This window comes from Schistocerca nitens, chromosome 2 (assembly GCF_023898315.1).
Source record: "Schistocerca nitens isolate TAMUIC-IGC-003100 chromosome 2, iqSchNite1.1, whole genome shotgun sequence".
NCBI lineage: Eukaryota > Metazoa > Arthropoda > Insecta > Orthoptera > Acrididae > Schistocerca > Schistocerca nitens.
The window spans coordinates 352,886,503-352,905,475 of record NC_064615.1 but is presented as its reverse complement, the minus strand read 5'-3'; the positions used below and the strand labels follow the sequence as shown (position 1 = coordinate 352,905,475).

Below are 18,973 nucleotides of genomic sequence, written 5' to 3'. Positions count from 1 at the left end.
GTATGTATAGGAATTTATTTTACAGTTTGTACGCAGTTTTGATAGTTTGGACTGAACTGACCCAAACAGTGTGACTAAAGTAGTTATCTGCAAAGTAAATTTTTACAAAGAAATGAGGTTAAATTATCATCATTTTTATGACCAAGAATTATTGGCATTTGACGATGACATTCTGTAGGTAAACTCCAACTGTGAATGCACCAAATGTAAGTTCTGTGCCTTAACCACCATGCTAACCTACTCAGCCAGCAGAAAAGTTTTGTATGTAGATTGCCTCCTACAATAAATTAAGAATTATTGATTGGAGACTACCGTGTTTGCATGGAAATAGGTCAACTTTCTTCCTAAAATTTAACGTAAAAAGAATCATGGTGAGGCTTGTAATCAAATTTTTTTCCCTCATATCATAAATCATCAATTTCAAATTATATGTATATGTATCTTGCAGGTTGAAATTAATACCGTTAAAAGTTGCTGCAGTTACTTTTGTAAAACAGCAAATATTTAAGATGAAAATAGCAGAAAATCTTATATCTTGTTCGCAGATAAAATAGCTGTCCTTGACCAAAGAAAAGCAACTTGGTTTCACAATAGTGCATCAGTTTGTTTGTACCTGCCAATACCCAAATCAAGCACAATCACTTCTCACCGTCTCAGCATCATTAAAGTCTGATTCTTCATCCTCATTATACGATCCAGAATGAAATGACAAACTTACTTTTTTGCCCCGCATCGGTACGAAATCTGTGCCCAGCTTCCCACTTTCCATGTTCCTTTGCATAGCTTATAAATTGAAGTTAAAGTTTCGCTGTGTTACTAGTAAGCTCCTTTCCCATCATCACTCACAAACAAAGCGTCTTCAACTTTGAGCTTCCTTACACAGTCTCTTCAATTAGTCAAGTCATGAGACCTTTCAATACTTAAAACCTGTACTGTTAGTGATGAGATATCCTTTGTTATGATATTATGAAAAGGATAGTTGCTGTTCACCATAAAGCGGAGATTCTGAGTCACAGAAAGGTACAACAAAAAGACTGTCAGAAAGTTAGCTTTCGGCCAACAAGGCCCTTGTTAAAAATAGAGCGCGCGCCCACACACACACACACACACACACACACACACACACACACACACACACACAGGATCTGGCAGCTGGAGCCAGTTTTTTTTCCTGGAAACACCTGAATGCTTCTTAAAGGTAAAACACCTGCTGTTAAATGTGTCTGTAGGAACTATTCAAAACTGTAACTACACAGAATACACTTTAAACAAACTAAACATATTATTTGGAATGACTGACAACATGTTACCCACAAAACAAATACTTTTTCTAAATGAAACATAGTTTTACGCTTTTCTTAAGCGTGTGCTCAATTTGTTTACCATCAACTGCATGGCTCATTTTTTGCCACCGTTCGAGGGATACATGAAGAGATGTAAGTACATCGGATGATATGCTGTTTCCTGCTGTGGCGATTCAATGGTGCACATTGTCTCCTGTAGTTGGGCTTTCATCTTTCAGAGCTCTCCACAAAAAGAAATCGAGAGGAGGCAAATCAGGGTCCTCTCTGGCCATTGTACTGCAGCATTCTGTCCTATCCAACAATCTTAAAACTTTTCATTTAGTACTTGGGTTGCAACATGGGAACAGTGATCTGGGGAACCATCGTGTTGGAGCCACATATGTTTACTATATGTTTAGAATCCACAGTAGTTGGTGTTGTACCTGATGAAGACAGAGTGGATTGCTAGCTGCCCTGTAGTGCATGTTACATAAATTTACATCACCATGGTTCATTAACATTACTTTGCTGGTAAAGAGCAAACATTGGAAAAATGTAGTGTCATCTCCCATGCACTGCAGAACAAATTGACAGAATTCTATGTTGTTGTGTCATGGGCTCCAGTACAGAGATTGGTTTGATGCGCTCCATGCTACTCTATCCTGTGTGAGCTTCTTCATCTCCAAGTAACTTCTGCAACCTACATCCTTCTAAATCTGTGTAGTGTATTCATCACTTGGTCTCTCTCTGCGATTTTTACCCTCCCCACTACCCTCCAGTACTAAATTGGTGATCCCTCGATGCCTCAGAACATGTCCTACCAACCGATCCCTTCGTCTAGTCAAGTTGTGCCACAAATTCCTCTTCTCCCCACTTCTGTTCAGTACCTTCTCATAAGTTACGTGATCTACCCATCTACGCTTCAGCATTCTTCTGTAGCTCCACATCTTGAAAGCTTCTATTCTCTTTTTATCGAAACTATTTATCATCCATGATTGAGTTCCATACATGGCTACACTCCATAAAAATACTTTCAGAAAAGACTTCCTTACACTTAAATCTATTCTCGATGTTAAAAAAATTCTCTTCTTCAGAAACAGTTTCGTTGCCATTGCCAGTCCACATTTTATATCCTCTCTACTTCGACCATCATCAGTTATTTCCTTCCCAAACAGCAAAACTCATTTAATATTTTAAATGTCTCATTTACTAATCTAATTCCCTCTGCATCACCGAATTTAATTTGACTATATTCCATTATCCTCATTTTGCTTTTGTTGATGTTCATCTTATATCCTCCTTTCGAGACCCTGTCCATTCCGTTCAACTGTCCTTCCAAGTCCTTTGCTGTCTCTGACAGAATTACAGCGTCATTGGTGAACCTCAAAGTTTTCATTTCTTCTCCATGGATTTTAATGCCTACTCCAAATTTTTCTTTTGTTTCCCTTACTGCCTGCTCAGTATACAGATTGAATAACATCGGGGATAGACTACAACCCTGTCTCACTCCCTTCCCAACCACTGCTTCCCTTTCATGCCCCTCGACTCTTATAACTGCCATCTGGTTTCTGTACAAATTGTAAATAGTCTTTCACTCCCTGTATTTTACCCCTACCATCTTCAGAATTTGAAAGAGAGTATTACAGTCAACACTGTCAAAAGATTTCTCTCAGTCTACAAATGCTATAACTGTAGAATTGCCTTTCCTGAATCTATCTTCTAAGATAATTCATATGGTCAGTATTGCCTCATGTATTCCAAAATTTCTATGGAATACAAACTGATCTTGCCTGAGGTCGGCTTCTACCAGTTTTTCCATTCACCTGTAAAGAATTTGTGTTAGTATTTTACAACCGTGACTTATTAAACTGATAGTTCAGTAATTTCCGCACCTGTCAGGACCTGCTTTCTATGAGACTGGAATTATTATATTCTTCTTGATGTCTGAGGGTATTTCGCCTGTCTCATACACCTGGCTCACCAGATGAAAGAGTTTTGTCAGGGCTCTCCAAAGGCTATCAGTAATTCTAATGGAATGTTGTCTGCTCCTGGGGCCTTGTTTTGACTTAGGTCTTTCAGTATCATATCTCCCATTTCATCTTCATCCATGTCCTCTTCCATTTCCATAATTTTCCCTCGATGACTTCGTCTTTGTATAGACCTATATCCTCCTTCCACCTTTCTGCTTTCCCTTCTTTGCTTAAGATTGGTTTTCCATCTGAGCTCTTGATATTCATACAGGTTGTTCTCTTTTCTCCAAAAGTCTCTTTAATTTTCCTGTAGGCAGCATCTATCTTACCCCTAGTGATACATGCTTCTACATCCTTACATTTGTCCTCTAGCCGTCCCTGCTTAGCCATTTTTCACTTTCTGTTGATCTCATTTTTGAGAAGTTTGGATTCCTTTTTGCCCGCTTCATTTACTGCATTTTTATATTTTCTCCTTTCATCAATTAAATTCAATATCTCTTCTGTTACCCAAGGATTTCTAATAGCTTTCGTCCTTTTACATGCTTGATCCTCTGCTGCCTTCACTATTTCCTCTGTCAAAGCCACCCATTCTTCCTCCACTGAATTTCCTTCCCCCATTCTTGCCTCTCTCTGAAACTCTCTACAATTTCTGGTTCGTCCAGTTTATCCAGGTCCCATCTCCTCAAATTCCCACCTTTTTGCAGTTTCTTCAGTTTTAATCCACAGTTCATAACCAATAGATTGTGGTCAGAGTCCACATCTGCCCCTCGAAATGTCTTACAGTTTAAAACTTGGTTCCTAAATCTCTGTCTTACCATTATACAGGGTGATTCAAAAAGAATACCACAACTTTAAAAATGTGTATTTAATGAAAGAAACATAATATAACCTTCTGTTATACATCATTACAAAGAGTATTTAAAAAGATTTTTTTTCACTCAAAAACAAGTTCAGAGATGTTCAATATGGCCCCCTCCAGACACTTGAGCAGTATCTACCCGATACTCCAACTCGTTCCACACTCTCTGTAGCATATCAGGCGTAACAGTTTGGATAGCTGCTGTTATTTCTCGTTTCAAATCATCAATGGTGGCTGGGAGAGGTGGCCGAAACACCATATCCTTAACATACCCCCATAAGAAAAAATCGCAGGGGGTAAGATCAGGGCTTCTTGGAGGCCAGTGCTCTGTCACGGGCTGCCTGGCGGCCGATCCATCGCCTCGGGTAGTTGACGTTCAGGTAGTTACGGACAGATAAGTGCCAATGTGGTGGCGCTCCATCCTGCTGAAATATGAATTGTTGTGCTGCTTGTTCAAGCTGAGGGAACAGCCGATTCTCTAACATCTCCAGATACTGTAGTCCAGTTACAGTAGCACCTGCGAAGAAAAAGGGACCAAAAACTTTATTGGCTGAAATGGCACAGAAAACGTTCACCTTAGGCGAGTCACGTTCATACTGAGTTTTTTCCCGCGGATTCTCAGTGCCCCATATACAGACATTGTGACGGTTGACTTTCCCGTTAGTGTGGAAAGTTGCTTCATCACTAAACACAATCTTTGAAACGAAAGATTCATCTGTTTCCATTTGAGCAAGGATAAAATCACAGAAATCGATTCTTTTAATCTTATCAGCTGCAGACAGTGCTTGAACCAATTTCAGACGATACGGTTTCATAACTAACCTTTTTCGTAGGACTCTCCATACAGTTGATTATGGAATTTGCAGCTCTCTGCTAGCTCTGCGAGTCGATTTTCCTGGGCTGCGAACAAATGCTTGCTGGATGCGTGCTACATTTTCATCACTCGTTCTCGGCCGTCCAGAACTTTTCCCTTTGCACAAACACCCATCCTCTGTAAACTGTTTATACCAACGTTTAATACACCACCTATCAGGAGGTTTAACACCATACTTCGTTCGAAATGCACGCTGAACAACTGTCGTCGATTCACTTCTGCTGTACGCAATAACACAAAAAGCTTTCTATTGAGCGGTCGCCATCTCAGCATCAACTGACGCTGACGCCTAGTCAACAGCGCCTCAAGCGAACAAATGTACAACTAAATGAAACTTTATAGCTCCCTTAATTCGCCGACAGATAGTGCTTAGCTCTGCCTTTTGTCGTTGCAGAGTTTTAAATTCCTAAAGTTGTGGTATTCTTTTTGAATCACCCTGTATAATCTATCTGAAATCTTAGTGTCTCCAGGCCTCTTCTCCCCGCATACAACCTTCTTTCATGATTCTTAAACCAAGTGTTATCTATGATTAAGTTATGCTCTGTGCAAAATTCTACTAAACGGCTTCCATTTTCATTCCTTACCCCCAGTCCTTACTCACCTACTACTTTTCCTCCTCTTCCTTTTCCTACTATCGAATTCCAGTTTCCCATGACTATTAAATTTTCATCTCCCTTCACTATCTGAATAATTTCTTTTATGTCATCATACATTCCTTCAATCTCTTCATCTGCAGAGCTAGTTGGTATATAAACTTGTACTACTGTGGTAGGTGTGGGCTTCGTGTCTATCTTGGCTAAAATAATGCATTCATGCATTCACTATGCTGTTCGTAGTAGCTTACTCACGCTCCTATTGTTTTATTCATTATTAAACCTACTCCTGCATTATCCCTGTTTGATTTTGTACACTCCTGGAAATTGAAATAAGAACACCGTGAATTCATTGTCCCAGGAAGGGGAAACTTTATTGACACATTCCTGGGGTCAGATACATCACATGATCACACTGACAGAACCACAGGCACATAGACACAGGCAACAGAGCATGCACAATGTCGGCACTAGTACAGTGTATATCCACCTTTCGCAGCAATGCAGGCTGCTATTCTCCCATGGAGACGATCGTAGAGATGCTGGATGTAGTCCTGTGGAACGGCTTGCCCTGCCATTTCCACCTGGCGCCTCAGTTGGACCAGCGTTCGTGCTGGACGTGCAGACCGCGTGAGACGACGCTTCATCCAGTCCCAAACATGCTCAATGGGGGACAGATCCGGAGATCTTGCTGGCCAGGGTAGTTGACTTACACCTTCTAGAGCACGTTGGGTGGCACGGGATACATGCGGACGTGCATTGTCCTGTTGGAACAGCAAGTTCCCTTGCCGGTCTAGGAATGGTAGAACGATGGGTTCAATGACGGTTTGGATGTACCGTGCACTATTCAGTGTCCCCTCGACGATCACCAGTGGTGTACGGCCAGTGTAGGAGATCGCTCCCCACACCATGTTGCCGGGTGTTGGCCCTGTGTGCCTCGGTCGTATGCAGTCCTGATTGTGGCGCTCACCTGCACGGCGCCAAACACGCATACGACCATCATTGGCACCAAGGCAGAAGCGACTCTCATCGCTGAAGACGACACGTCTCCATTCGTCCCTCCATTCACGCCTGTCGCGACACCACTGGAGGCGGGCTGCACGATGTTGGGGCGTGAGCGGAAGACGGCCTAACGGTGTGCGGGACCGTAGCCCAGCTACATGGAGACGGTTGCGAATGGTCCTCGCCGATACCCCAGGAGCAACAGTGTCCCTAATTTGCTGGGAAGTGGCGGTGCGGTCCCCTACGGCACTGCGTAGGATCCTACGGTCTTGGCGTGCATCCGTGCGTCGCTGCGGTCCGGTCCCAGGTCGACGGGTACGTGCACCTTCCGCCGACCACTGGCGACAACATCGATGTACTGTGGAGACCTCACGCCCCACGTGTTGAGCACTTTGGCGGTACGTCCACCCGGCTTCCCGCATGCCCACTATATGCCCTCGCTCAAAGTCCGTCAACTGCACATACTGTTCACGTCCACGCTGTCGCGGCATGCTACCAGTGTTAAAGACTGCGATGGAGCTCCGTATGCCACGGCAAACTGGCTGACACTGACGGCGGCGGTGCACAAATGCTGCGCAGCTAGCGCCATTCGACGGCCAACACCGCGGTTCCTGGTGTGTCCGCTGTGCCGTGCGTTGATCATTGCTTGTACAGCCCTCTCGCAGTGTCCGGAGCAAGTATGGTGGGTCTGACACACCGGTGTCAATGTGTTCTTTTTTCCATTTCCAGGAGTGTATTTATAACCCTGTATTCGCCTGACCAAAAGTCTTGTTTCTCCTGCCACTGAACCTCACTAGTTTCCACTATATCTAACTTCAACCTATCCATTTCCTTTTTTAAATTTTCTAACCTACCTACTCGATTAAGAGATCTGACATTCCACACTCCGATCCATAGAATTCCAGTTTTGTTTCTCCTGATAACGACGTCCTTCTGAGTAGTCCCTGCCCGGAGATCCGAATGGGGACTATTTTACCTCCAGAAATTTTACTTCCAGTATATTTTAGCCAAGAGGATGCCATCATCATTTAACAACACAGTAAAGTTGCATGCCCTAGGGAAAAATTACAGCTGTTGTTTCCCCTTGCTTTCAGTCATTCGCAGTACCAGCACAGCAAGGTCGTTTTGGTTAATGTTGCAAGGCCAGATCAGTCAATCATCAAGACTGTTGCCCATGCAACTACTGAAAAGGCTGCTGCCCTTCTTCAGGAACCACACATCTGTCTGGCCTCTCAACAGATAACTGTCCGTTGTGGTTCCAGCTACGGTACAGCTATCTGTATCACTGAGGCACGCAAGCCTCCCCACCCACAGCAAGGTCCATGGTTCATGGGGGGCAGAATTCTGTATGGTGTTTGATATCACATCCACCAGGCGCCCGATGTAGTGACATATGACACAGGTGGAATTTGTCGCTGCACGACGTAAAAGATACTTGTCTGTTTCATCCTGCATTCCTTAACAGAAAGAAGTAGTCTTTGCATTTCAGCATGCTCTAGCACCAATACCGCTCACCATAGAATCAAACCAGGGGGTTTTGCAGGAAATTTTGTCTACTTTAATTTTGCTGGGAGTGGTCATCTTTGGAAAATGATACAAAAATACTTGAAAATGTGTGAAAATTTTGAGGTTTCTTTGCATTTTTTGATATGCAGCTGACCACCTACAAGGCAGCAGACATGAAATTTGGATTCAGCACACCCAAAAAATGTATAGACCCATTGAGAAAAAAGTTTCCACGTTTTTGTTACATAAACGGCTGTTTTGAGCACCAGTTGACTGGACTGTCCGGAGTACAAAAAAGAAAAGACACCTGGAGATGAAAGGGTTTTAATAAAATTCGTTAACACTGTAAGAAAACCATACAAAAGGAATTTGCAATAATGTAGAAAACTTCTGCAGAAGAAGACCATTTCCCAAAACTATAAGGAAACCATACTAAAGGAACTTGCAATAATGTTTGCAGAACAGCTGCAGAAAGAGGCCATTTCCCAAAACTTAAACAATGCTGTAATTATTTTACAAACTATGAATGTGTTCGGGTTGCAAAATGTTTGGTGAGAAAGGCAGAATGAGGATTGAGGCAGCTGGTTCCCCATTTTCTTGCCAGAATCTTTCAAAAAGGAACTTATTCAACTTCGCTCTGAGAGGATCATTTTTTCAATGGTTCCCTTTTTTTCCTTGCTACAGCAGGGTGTGCTGATTATATAAAATGAATTCCACAGGTCAGTAAAGTTTTGACAGTTTATTAGAATATTTCAACACATTTATAGACTTTCACACCTATAAACAACAAATGAGTACATATAATGCAAAGTAAACACAAAATTGTTGGCTTTACTTCTGTTCTGGATACTTTGCCCATCAAAATCAAAAATGCCTGGCTTATTTCTAGTTTCTTAAGAAAAATTTTAATTTTTTAAAGTTAGTTGTTTTTATTAATTTTTTAAGTATAAGTGTCTTAAAAGAGTAAAAATGTCATTAGAAATATTTTACTGAATTTGCAGTCTTTTCAGTTTTACATAATTTTTTACTGTCATTTTAAGTTCTTTCCAAGCGTGCTAAAACCTGCATTGCCACATTGGGCATGTTTGTATAGCCTTGAGGTGCCCATTATACGAGGTGCATTCAAGTTCTAAGGCCTCCGATTTTTTTTCTCCGGACTGGAAAGAGATAGAAACATGTGCATTGTTTTAAAATGAGGCCGCGATCATTGTCAATACGTCCCAGAGATGGCAGCACCGTACGGCAGATGGCATTTTACCGCCAGCGGTGAAAATGAGAACTGTTTTAAATACTTAAAATGGCCACGTTTTCCTTACTTGAACAGCGTACAATCATTCGTTTTCTGAATTTGCGTGGTGTGAAACCAATTGAAATTCATCGACAGTTGAAAGAGTCATGTGGTGATGGAGTTATGGATGTGTCGAAAGAGCGTTCATGGGTGCGACAGTTTAATGAAGGCAGAACATCGTGTGACAACAAACCGAAACAACCTCGGGCTCACACAAGCCGGTCTGACGACATGATCGAGAAAGTGGAGAGAATTGTTTTGGGGGATCGCCGAATGACTGTTGAACAGATCGCCTCCAGAGTTGGCATTTCTGTGGGTTCTGTGCACACAATCCTCCATGACGACCTGAAAATGTGAAAAGTGTCATCCAGGTGGGTGCCACGAATGCTGATGGACGACCACATGGCTGCCCGTGTGGCATGTTGCCAAGCAATGTTGACGCGCAATGACAGCATGAATGGGACTTTCTTTTCATCGGTTGTGACAATGGATGAGACGTGGATGCCATTTTTCAATCTAGAAACAAAGCGCCAGTCAGCTCAATGGAAGCACACAGATTCACCGCCACCAAAAAAATTTCGGGTAACCGCCAGTGCTGAAAGATGATGGTGTCCATGTTCTGGGACAGCGAGGGCGTAAACCTTACCCATTGCGTTCCAAAGGGCACTACGGTAACAGGTGCATCCTATGAAAATGTTTTGAAGAACAAATTCCTTCCTGCACTGCAACAAAAACGTCCGGGAAGGGCTGCGCGTGTGCTGTTTCACCAAGACAACGCACCCGCACATCGAGCTAACGTCACGCAACAGCTTCTTCATGATAACAACTTTGAAGTGATTCCTCATGCTCCCTACTCACCTGACCTGGCTCCTAGTGACTTTTGGCTTTTTCCAACAATGAAAGACACTCTCCGTGGCCGCACATTCACCAGCCGTGCTGCTATTGCCTCAGTGATTTTCCAGTGGTCAAAACAGACTCCTAAAGAAGCCTTCGCCGCTGCCATGGAATCATGGCGTCAGCGTTGTGAAAAATGTTTACGTCTGCAGGGCGATTACGTCGAGAAGTAACGCCAGTTTCATCGATTTTGGGTGAGTAGTTAATTAGAAAAAAAATTGGAGGCCTTAGAACTTGAATGCACCTCGTAAAGACACAGTGTGTCAAAGTTTTATTAGTGAAAAAATGCTGACTAAATCATAGTTTGGTGATCTCTGAATTCTTGCAATGAAAGTAGAACCTCTCACTGTGTTATTTAAAACTAAAATTATACCTCATACTGGTTATTACATCCTTATTTTACATGCATATGTATGGTAACATTGGACCTTTTTATCTCAGCAACAGATAATGACATTGAAAAAGTTTCGAAGTTGCCTCGGAACCTCATCTTAAGAACATATGGTAAAAATTTAGACATTTGGTCGTGAGTAGAAATTATGGAACTGGCAATCCACACAATTAGTACTTTTTGTGCCCAAAAGTCATGGTTTTTCGGAATTTTCTCAGGAACTGCCCATGAATAAATATTGCTTTTATAATGTGCCTTTGCTGTAGTATAGGTATACAAATGGTTTCTAGGCCAAGGGAGATCCAAAACACTTGACATCTCTGTGTACAGTAGAACCTGAGGTATGACCCCCTGAAAAATCAGATTTTTGCATGCACCTTTTTGGAACATATTGGTACCGTGCACTGTTGTCCACAGACAAATCGAATACGATGACCCTCTAAGGATCAATAATGAGGCCGCTTTTGTTTTTTGTTTTTTAAAACATTGAAGACTAAGCTTAAATGTGGATAAAAAAAATCATATTTTCAGATGAAACCACAGTTCTATTAAAAGAGAAAAATAAGAAGAATGATAGCAGTCAGGAAATACTGTTACATAACAACCAGGCACAGAACAAACAGTCTTTAATAAATAGTAAAAAAACTGTTGCACTAGACCTTCACAGTGATCTGGACAAGGATATGTACATCCAGTTCTCTCTATTAGCAACTACTCACTCGTTGGATAACAGCACAGAAACCAAATTCTTACGGTTATGGCTGCAGCATAATGTAAAATGGAATAAGCATATGGCATATTGTAATACAAAACTGAGTCAGACCTGCTACCTTCTTCGCTCACTAAAACTGTACTGTAGTGAGAAAACAGTGAAAAGTGCATATCGGACCTCCTTTCATTCTCACCTTAAATATAGGAAACACTAAAGCAGCTATCAGTACATTCAGGCTTCAGAAAAGAACGATTAGAATTATGTTTTGATTCAAACTTGGAGACTAATTTAAAGCTCTGTTTAAGACTCAGGTATTTTTCCTTACCATCTATCTACATTACGGAAACTGTTATATGTTTAAAATAAATGTCGTAGGTGAAACAGTCGACTTGTGATCATTTACCAGACAAAACAAAAACTTACAGACGATTCAAATCAACACATCCCTGTGTCAAAGTGGTTTATAACAAATACCCCAAAACAAAAGAAAATATTGAAGTCAAAACCTTTGGAGAATCTTTAAATTCATATTTACAGTGTCACTGCTTTTACTCCATCGAAGAATGTTTAAAAAGTATGGAAAGTTCTAGTTGAGTATTATGGATTATTTAGAAATAAAGGAGATGACTCACCAAAAGACAGAAACACTGCATCATCGACAGGTGCACAAATAGAAGATACAGAGGTTGGCTAGCTTTTGGAATGCGCTTGCTTTTTCCAACTGCAGGAAAAACATGGGCGCGTGCACATGCACGCACGCACGCACCTACCTGTCTCCCTATCTTGTGCTCAGTCGACATGTAGAGGGTCGGGTGTGTACAGTGGAGTGTGTTTGTGTGCATGTTTTACCTACAGCCATAAAAAGGAAGTGCATTCTGAAAGCTAACCAAGCTCTTTTGTTTATGTACCTATCAATGATGCAGCGCTTCTGCCTTTTGGTGCATTGTCTCCTTTATTTCAAAATAATGTTTCAATGTATGAAGCTTATTATTTCTAATTTTGAATATGTATGTGTGAAAATCACTTTCATTTGTATATTAATGTCATTTTGGTTATGGTTATAACTATGTCTTCCACACCAACCTGTTCTCTGATTCATTTGTGTTTTCCTGTCTCCCTTGGCAGTTGTCACCAGGTGTCTCTCAATGCTCACTAAGCAGCACTGTTTTTGAATGACTTTTATATTCCAGAAATCCATGTCTGACTGTAAGAAGTTAAAATTGGTGACACACATCATTGTAAATTTTCTCTTTCAGACTCTTGGCTGATCAGTTTATAGTACACACAGTGTATATAATAATAGCTTATGAAATGTGGAAGAATAATGTGGTGGGTAGTAAATATAACCATAAATAGGAGAATATTCAGTAAAAAGGTTCTGTGTGTTGAGTGGATTTACAGGATATAATGAAAAGAAATCACAAGTAAACCACATAGTAATCGGACAACAAAGGGATAAGGTAGGAATATGAAGGACTTACCAAAATGAAAGAAGTGGCAGTGATCTGGGAAGTAGAGATGACAGAGGGGAGGGGGGCACAGCATTAGAAAGATTACTGTCAACAGTTTTTGACAGCTGAGGAAAGCTAAGAACACATTAGACAGAAAAAGTGTCAGCAACAAAATAGTAAAGTGCTGATACCAAAAGAGAGGACCCACTTCTTTTTGTGTGTTGGAAGGGTAGACAATTTACTTTTACTGTGTTTCAGCCTATGTCTTGCAGAGTGTATAGGTTTTCAACGTGTGCAACCTACCTGTGCTCATTCATTGTTACTGAAAGCTTTGTAGTCATTGTGTTAACATAAATGTCTTAAATGTTAAACTCTTAGCTAAACAACTCCTCCACCTCATCATTATCATTGTCATAGTCATCAACTGTTCTTAAAACAGCTTGCTATATCATTGGCGATAATTTTAGTGAATATCGTATGTTTTAGAGAGGAGGCTAAAGGTTTACAGATGTTTATGCCATTCCATTCGTTCTTGTGGAGTAGAACATTAAGAGTGTTGGTGCAGAGGACATTGTGAAATTTTGTGTGTAAGCATATAATATTGTCATTATCAAATTTGCGGTATTCTGATGAATTAAAATTGAAACTATTTTACAGAGAATTACATTCAGAAGAGGTTACAAAGAAAAAATTGGAAGAATATATTTCTGTATTAACTGATGCTGCTTCAGAGAAGATTTTCATGAGAGATTATCATTCTACTTTCAAAGTAGATGCAGACATAGACATTTTGATGCAGATATGTCCTGATATGTATCCTTTGATGGAATAATTTTAATCTTTTTTTAAGCATGAATTAGCAATTTCTCATTTGCATTGGAAGTTTTGAATATTCAAAATATTATAAACATGTATTTGTGCCTCTCACAGAAAGTGAAAATATTGTTTAGACTGACAGTAGCTTTCACCAAAAGTTGCTAATTTTCCAACATCCATTTCAAATTAACATTTAAATGAGTTTTTTACAGAATAAAAATGAAGGAGAGATAGTCTTGCAATTGTCTCATAAATGTGGACTGTTATAAATAAGTAATAAATAAACTTAAATGAAGTATCATCATATCACTTGACATTACATAAAGACACAGCAGCTAGAAGTGTACCTGTGTGTAGTATGTTGAAAGGGCGTTTTGATTTGTCTTGATTGAGTTTTCTGCATCTGAAAATTCATTTGAGTTTGTTATTATATCTTAATAAATGGTCAAGCACTTTCTTAACAAAAGTGGCCAGTCCAGTAAACAATAATGAAAAGAATAAGAAGAAAAGTAGCTGGAAAAATGATCAGAGAATTTTTAAAGAAATACAGTGCATGTGATTGTACGTAGATAAGAAAGGGTCCAGTGTTCAAATTTCATACACAAAAACTCTCCAGTTCTGTCATTCTAAATAGGACTCAGCTAAGTATGTACAGATGGCAGTATGTGGATTATGTCAAAGAAATACTTGGCCCAGAGTTACTTCTGACAAGAACATTTCCAGTAGTGATCCCCATCTTGTTACCAACAAATGTCATAGTAGAAATTGTTGTTGTTGTTGTTGTTGTTGTTGTTGTTGTTGTTGTGGTCTTCAATCCTGACACTGGTTTGATGCAGCTGTCCATGCTACTCTATGCTGTGCAAGCTGCTTCATCTCCCAGTACCTACTGCAACCTACATCCTTCTGAATCTGCTTAGTGTATTCATCTCTTGGTCTCCCTCTACGATTTTTACCCTCCACGCTGCCCTCCAATACTAAATTGGTGATCCCTTGATGCCTCAGAAAATGTCCTACCAACCGATCCCTTCTTCTGGTCAAGTTGTGCCACAAACTTCTCTTCTCCCCAATCCTATTCAATACTTCCTCATTAGTTATGTGATCTACCCTTCTAATCTTCAGCATTCTTCTGTAGCTCCACATTTCGAAAGATTCTATTCTCTTCTTGTCCAAACTATTTATCGTCCATGTTTCACTTCCATACATGGCTACACTCCATACAAATACTTTCAGAAACAACTTCCTTACACTTAAATCTATACTCGATGTTAACTAATTTATCTTGTTCAGAAACACTTTCCTTGCCATTGCCAGTCTACATTTTATATCCTCTCTACTTCGACCATCATCAGTTATATTGCTCCCCAAATAGCAAAACTCCTTTACTACTTTAAGTGTCTCATTTCCTAATCTAATTCCCTCAGCATCACCCGACTTAATTCGACTACATTCCATTATCCTCGTTTTGCTTTTGTTGATGTTCATCTTATATCCTCCCTTCAAGACACTGTCCATTCCATTCAGCTGCTCTTCCAAGTCCTTTGCTATCTCTGACAGAATTACAATGTCATCGGCGAACCTCAAAGTTTTTATTACTTCTGTATGGATTATAATACCTACTCCCAATTTTTCTTTTGTTTCCTTTACTGCTGGCTCAATATACAGATTGAATAACATCGGGGAGAGGCTACCACCCTGTCTTACTCCCTTCCCAACCACTGCTTCCCTTTCATGTCCCTCGACTCTTATAACTGCCATCTGGTTTCTGTACAAACTGTAAATAGCCTTTCGCTCCCTGTATTTTACCCCTGCCACCTTTAGAATTTGAAAGAGAGTATTCCAGTCAACATTGTCAAAAGCTTTCTCTAAGTCTACAAATGCTAGAAACGTACGTTTGCCTTTCCTTAATCTTTCTTCTAAGGTAAGTCGTAGGGTCAGTATTGCCTCAAGTGTTCCAGTATTTCTACGGAATCCAAACTAATCTTCCTCGAGGTCGGCTTCTACTAGTTTTTCCATTCGTCTGTAAAGAATTCGTGTTAGTATTTTGCAGCTTTGGCTTATTAAACTGATTGTTCGGTAATTTTCACATCTGTCAACACCTGCTTCGTTTGGGATCGGAATTACTATATTCTTCTTGAAGTCTGAGGGTATTTCTCCTGTTTCATACATCTTGCTCACCAGATGGTAGAGTTTTGTCAGGACTGGCTCTCCCAAGGCCGTCAGTAGTTCCAGTGGAATGTTGTCTACTCCTGGGGCCTTGTTTCGACTCAGGTCTTTCAGTGCTCTGTCAAACTCTTCACGCAGTATCGTATCTCCCATTTCATCTTCATCTACATCCTCTTCCATTTCCATAATATTGTCCTCAAGTACATCGCCCTTGTATAGACCCTCTATATACTCCTTCCACCTTTCTGCTTTCCCTTCTTTGCTTAGAACTGGGTTTCCATCTGAGCTCTTGATGTTCATACAAGTGGTTCTCTTATCTCCAAAGGTGTCTTTAATTTTCCTGTAGGCAGTATCTATCTTACCCCTAGTGAGATCTGCTCTAGCCATCCCTGCTTAGCCATTTTGGACTTCCTGTCGATCTCATTTTTGAGACGTTTGTATTCCTTTTTGCCTGCTTCATTTACTGTATTTTTATATTTTCTCCTTTCATCAATTAAATTCAATATTTCTTCTGTTACCCAAGGATTTCTACTAGCCCTCGTCTTTTTACCTACTTGATCCTCTGCTGCCTTCACTACTTCATCCCTCAAAGCTACCCATTCTTCTTCTACTGTATTTCTTTCCCCCATTCCTGTCAATTGTTCCCTTATGCTCTCCCTGAAACTCTGTACAGCCTCTGGTTCTTTCAGTTTATCCAGGTCCCATCTCCTTAAATTCCCACCTTTTTGCAGTTTCTTCAGTTTTAATCTACAGGTAATAACCAATAGATTATGGTCAGAGTCCACATCTGCCCCTGGAAATGTCTTACAATTTAAAACCTGGTTCCTAAATATCTGTCTTACCATTATATAATCTATCTGATACCTTTTAGTATCTCCAGGGTTCTTCCATGTATACAACCTTCTTTCATGATTCTTGAACCAAGTGTTAGCTATGATTAAGTTGTGCTCTGTGCAAAATTCTACGAGGCGGCTTCCTCTTTCATTTCTTAGCCCCAATCCACATTCGCCTACTACGTTTCCTTCTCTCACTTTTCCTACACTCGAATTCCAGTCACCCGTGACTATTAAATTTTCGTCTCCCTTCACTATCTGAATAATTTCTTTCATTTCATCATACATTTCTTCAATTTCTTCATCATCTGCAGAGCTAGTTGGCATATAAACTTGCACTACTGTAGTAGGTGTGGGCTTCGTATCTATCTTGGCCACAATAATGCGTTCACTATGCTGTTTGTAGTAGTTTACCCGCATTCCTATTTTCCTATTCATTATTAAACCTACTCCTGCATTACCCCTATTTGATTTTGTGTTTATAACCCTGTAGTCACCTGACCAGAAGTCTTGTTCCTCCTGCCACCGAACTTCACTAATTCCCACTATATCTAACTTGAACCTATCCATTTCCCTTTTTAAATTTTCTAACCTACCTGCCCGATTAAGGGATCTGACATTCCACGCTCTGATTCGTAGAACGCCAGTTTTCTTTCTCCTAATAACGACATCCTCTTGAGTAGTCCCCGCCCGGAGATCCGAATGGGGGACTATTTTACCCAAGAGGACGCCATCATCATTTAATCATACAGTAAAGCTGCATGCCCTCGGGAAAAATTACGGCCGTAGTTTCCCCTTTCTTTCAGCCGTTCGCAGTACCAGCACAGCAAGGCCGTTTTGGTTATTCTTACAAGGCCAGATCAGTTAATCATCCAGACTGTTGCCCTTGCAACTACTGAAAAGGCTGCTGCCCCTCTTCAGGAACCACACGTTTGTCTGGCCTCTCAACAGATACCCCTCCGTTGTGGTTGTACCTACGGTACGGCTATCTGTATCGCTGACGCACGCAAGCCTCCCCAGCAACGGCAAGGTCCATGGTTCATGGGGGGGATAGTAGAAATATCGTTATCAAAATGATAAAGTTTGCCATAATCATAAATTTGATTAAACTATTGCAAAAGTAATGCAGTAAGGAGTAAATGAAATAATTTTTACATGTGAAAATAAGTCTCAATGGTTAATATTTTGTACATGTTGCAAAATGTTAGCATCTAGTCAACAGTCTTCTTCTTCTTCCTCCTCCTCCTCCTCCTCCTCCTCCTCCTCCTCCTCCTTAACATTTGTCCCACATGCTGGTGGGGTCCACTGTTTTGGCTCGTTGTTGCCACTTCTTGCGATCTTGTGCCTGATCAGGGTGAAGGCCTGTGATCTTGAGGTCTTCATTCAGGGTGTCAAGCCATCGCTGCCTTGGTCATCCTGCTCGCCGTTTCCTATTTACATTTAGGTTGAAGCTAGTCTTTGCCACTTGTCTCATTTGCTCTAAGGATATGCCCATACCAACGTAGGCGGCTTTCTCTCATTTAGTCTACTATTGGTGCAACACTGTATAGCCTGCGAACTTTATTATTTGTGGCATGGTAATGCAGTGTTAATCTCGATGTCCACCAAAGCATTTACATCTCCATAACAGCAAGTTGTTGCTCTACTTCCTTTGTTGGAGGCCAGTGTTACCGATAAGTATACTTTTGATTTGATTTGAGCCTGTTTGGAATTTTCTTGTCACATAGTACTCCATTAATGGAACGCCATTTGAGCCACATGGTGCTAAGGTGGTTGAAGATTTCTGCACTGAGATTTCCATCAGCAGCAATTGTTGAGCCCAGGCACTTAACAAGTCCTTGTTGTTGGGAGGTCGACACCATTGATTCTGATGGTTGCAGAATCATTTAAATCTGTGAAAAGGTAATTGTTTTCAACACATTGAGCCATAGTCCTACATCTGCAAGGCAGTCATTCCAGGCTTGGACTTGAAGTTGTAGATCATTCTTATCTTCACTGGTCAGTAGCACATCATCAGCATACAGTAACGTCCAGAGTGAGGTTTTCTGCAGGTTTCTAGTGACGGTACTATACCGTACTATATCCAAAAATTCATCTAATGAGTAGGAGGAGTTGCCATTAAGAAATTCTTTTAATTTCCTTTTAAATGCTATATGGCTATCTGTCAGACATTTGATATTATTAGGTAAGTGACCAAAGACTTTTGTGGCAGCATAATTTACCCCCTTCTGAGCCAAAGTTAGATTTAACCTTGATTAGTGAAGATCATCCTTTCTCCTAGTGTTGTAGCCATGTACACTGCTATTACTTTTGAATTTGTTCAGATTGTTAATAACAA

The 18,973-nt window shown here is 40.7% G+C and overlaps 1 protein-coding gene across 3 annotated transcripts in view; it reads left to right on the top strand.

Annotated features, from left to right (window-relative positions):
- LOC126236167 (activating signal cointegrator 1 complex subunit 2) overlaps positions 1-18,973 on the top strand; it is a 174,710-nt gene that overhangs the window by 73,777 nt on the left and 81,960 nt on the right. For all 3 annotated transcript variants that reach the window (XM_049945262.1, XM_049945261.1, XM_049945263.1), the window contains exon 8: positions 13,481-13,636. In XM_049945262.1, coding sequence (XP_049801219.1) covers positions 13,481-13,636 — 156 coding nt within the window. The remainder of the gene's footprint in view (positions 1-13,480; positions 13,637-18,973) is intronic.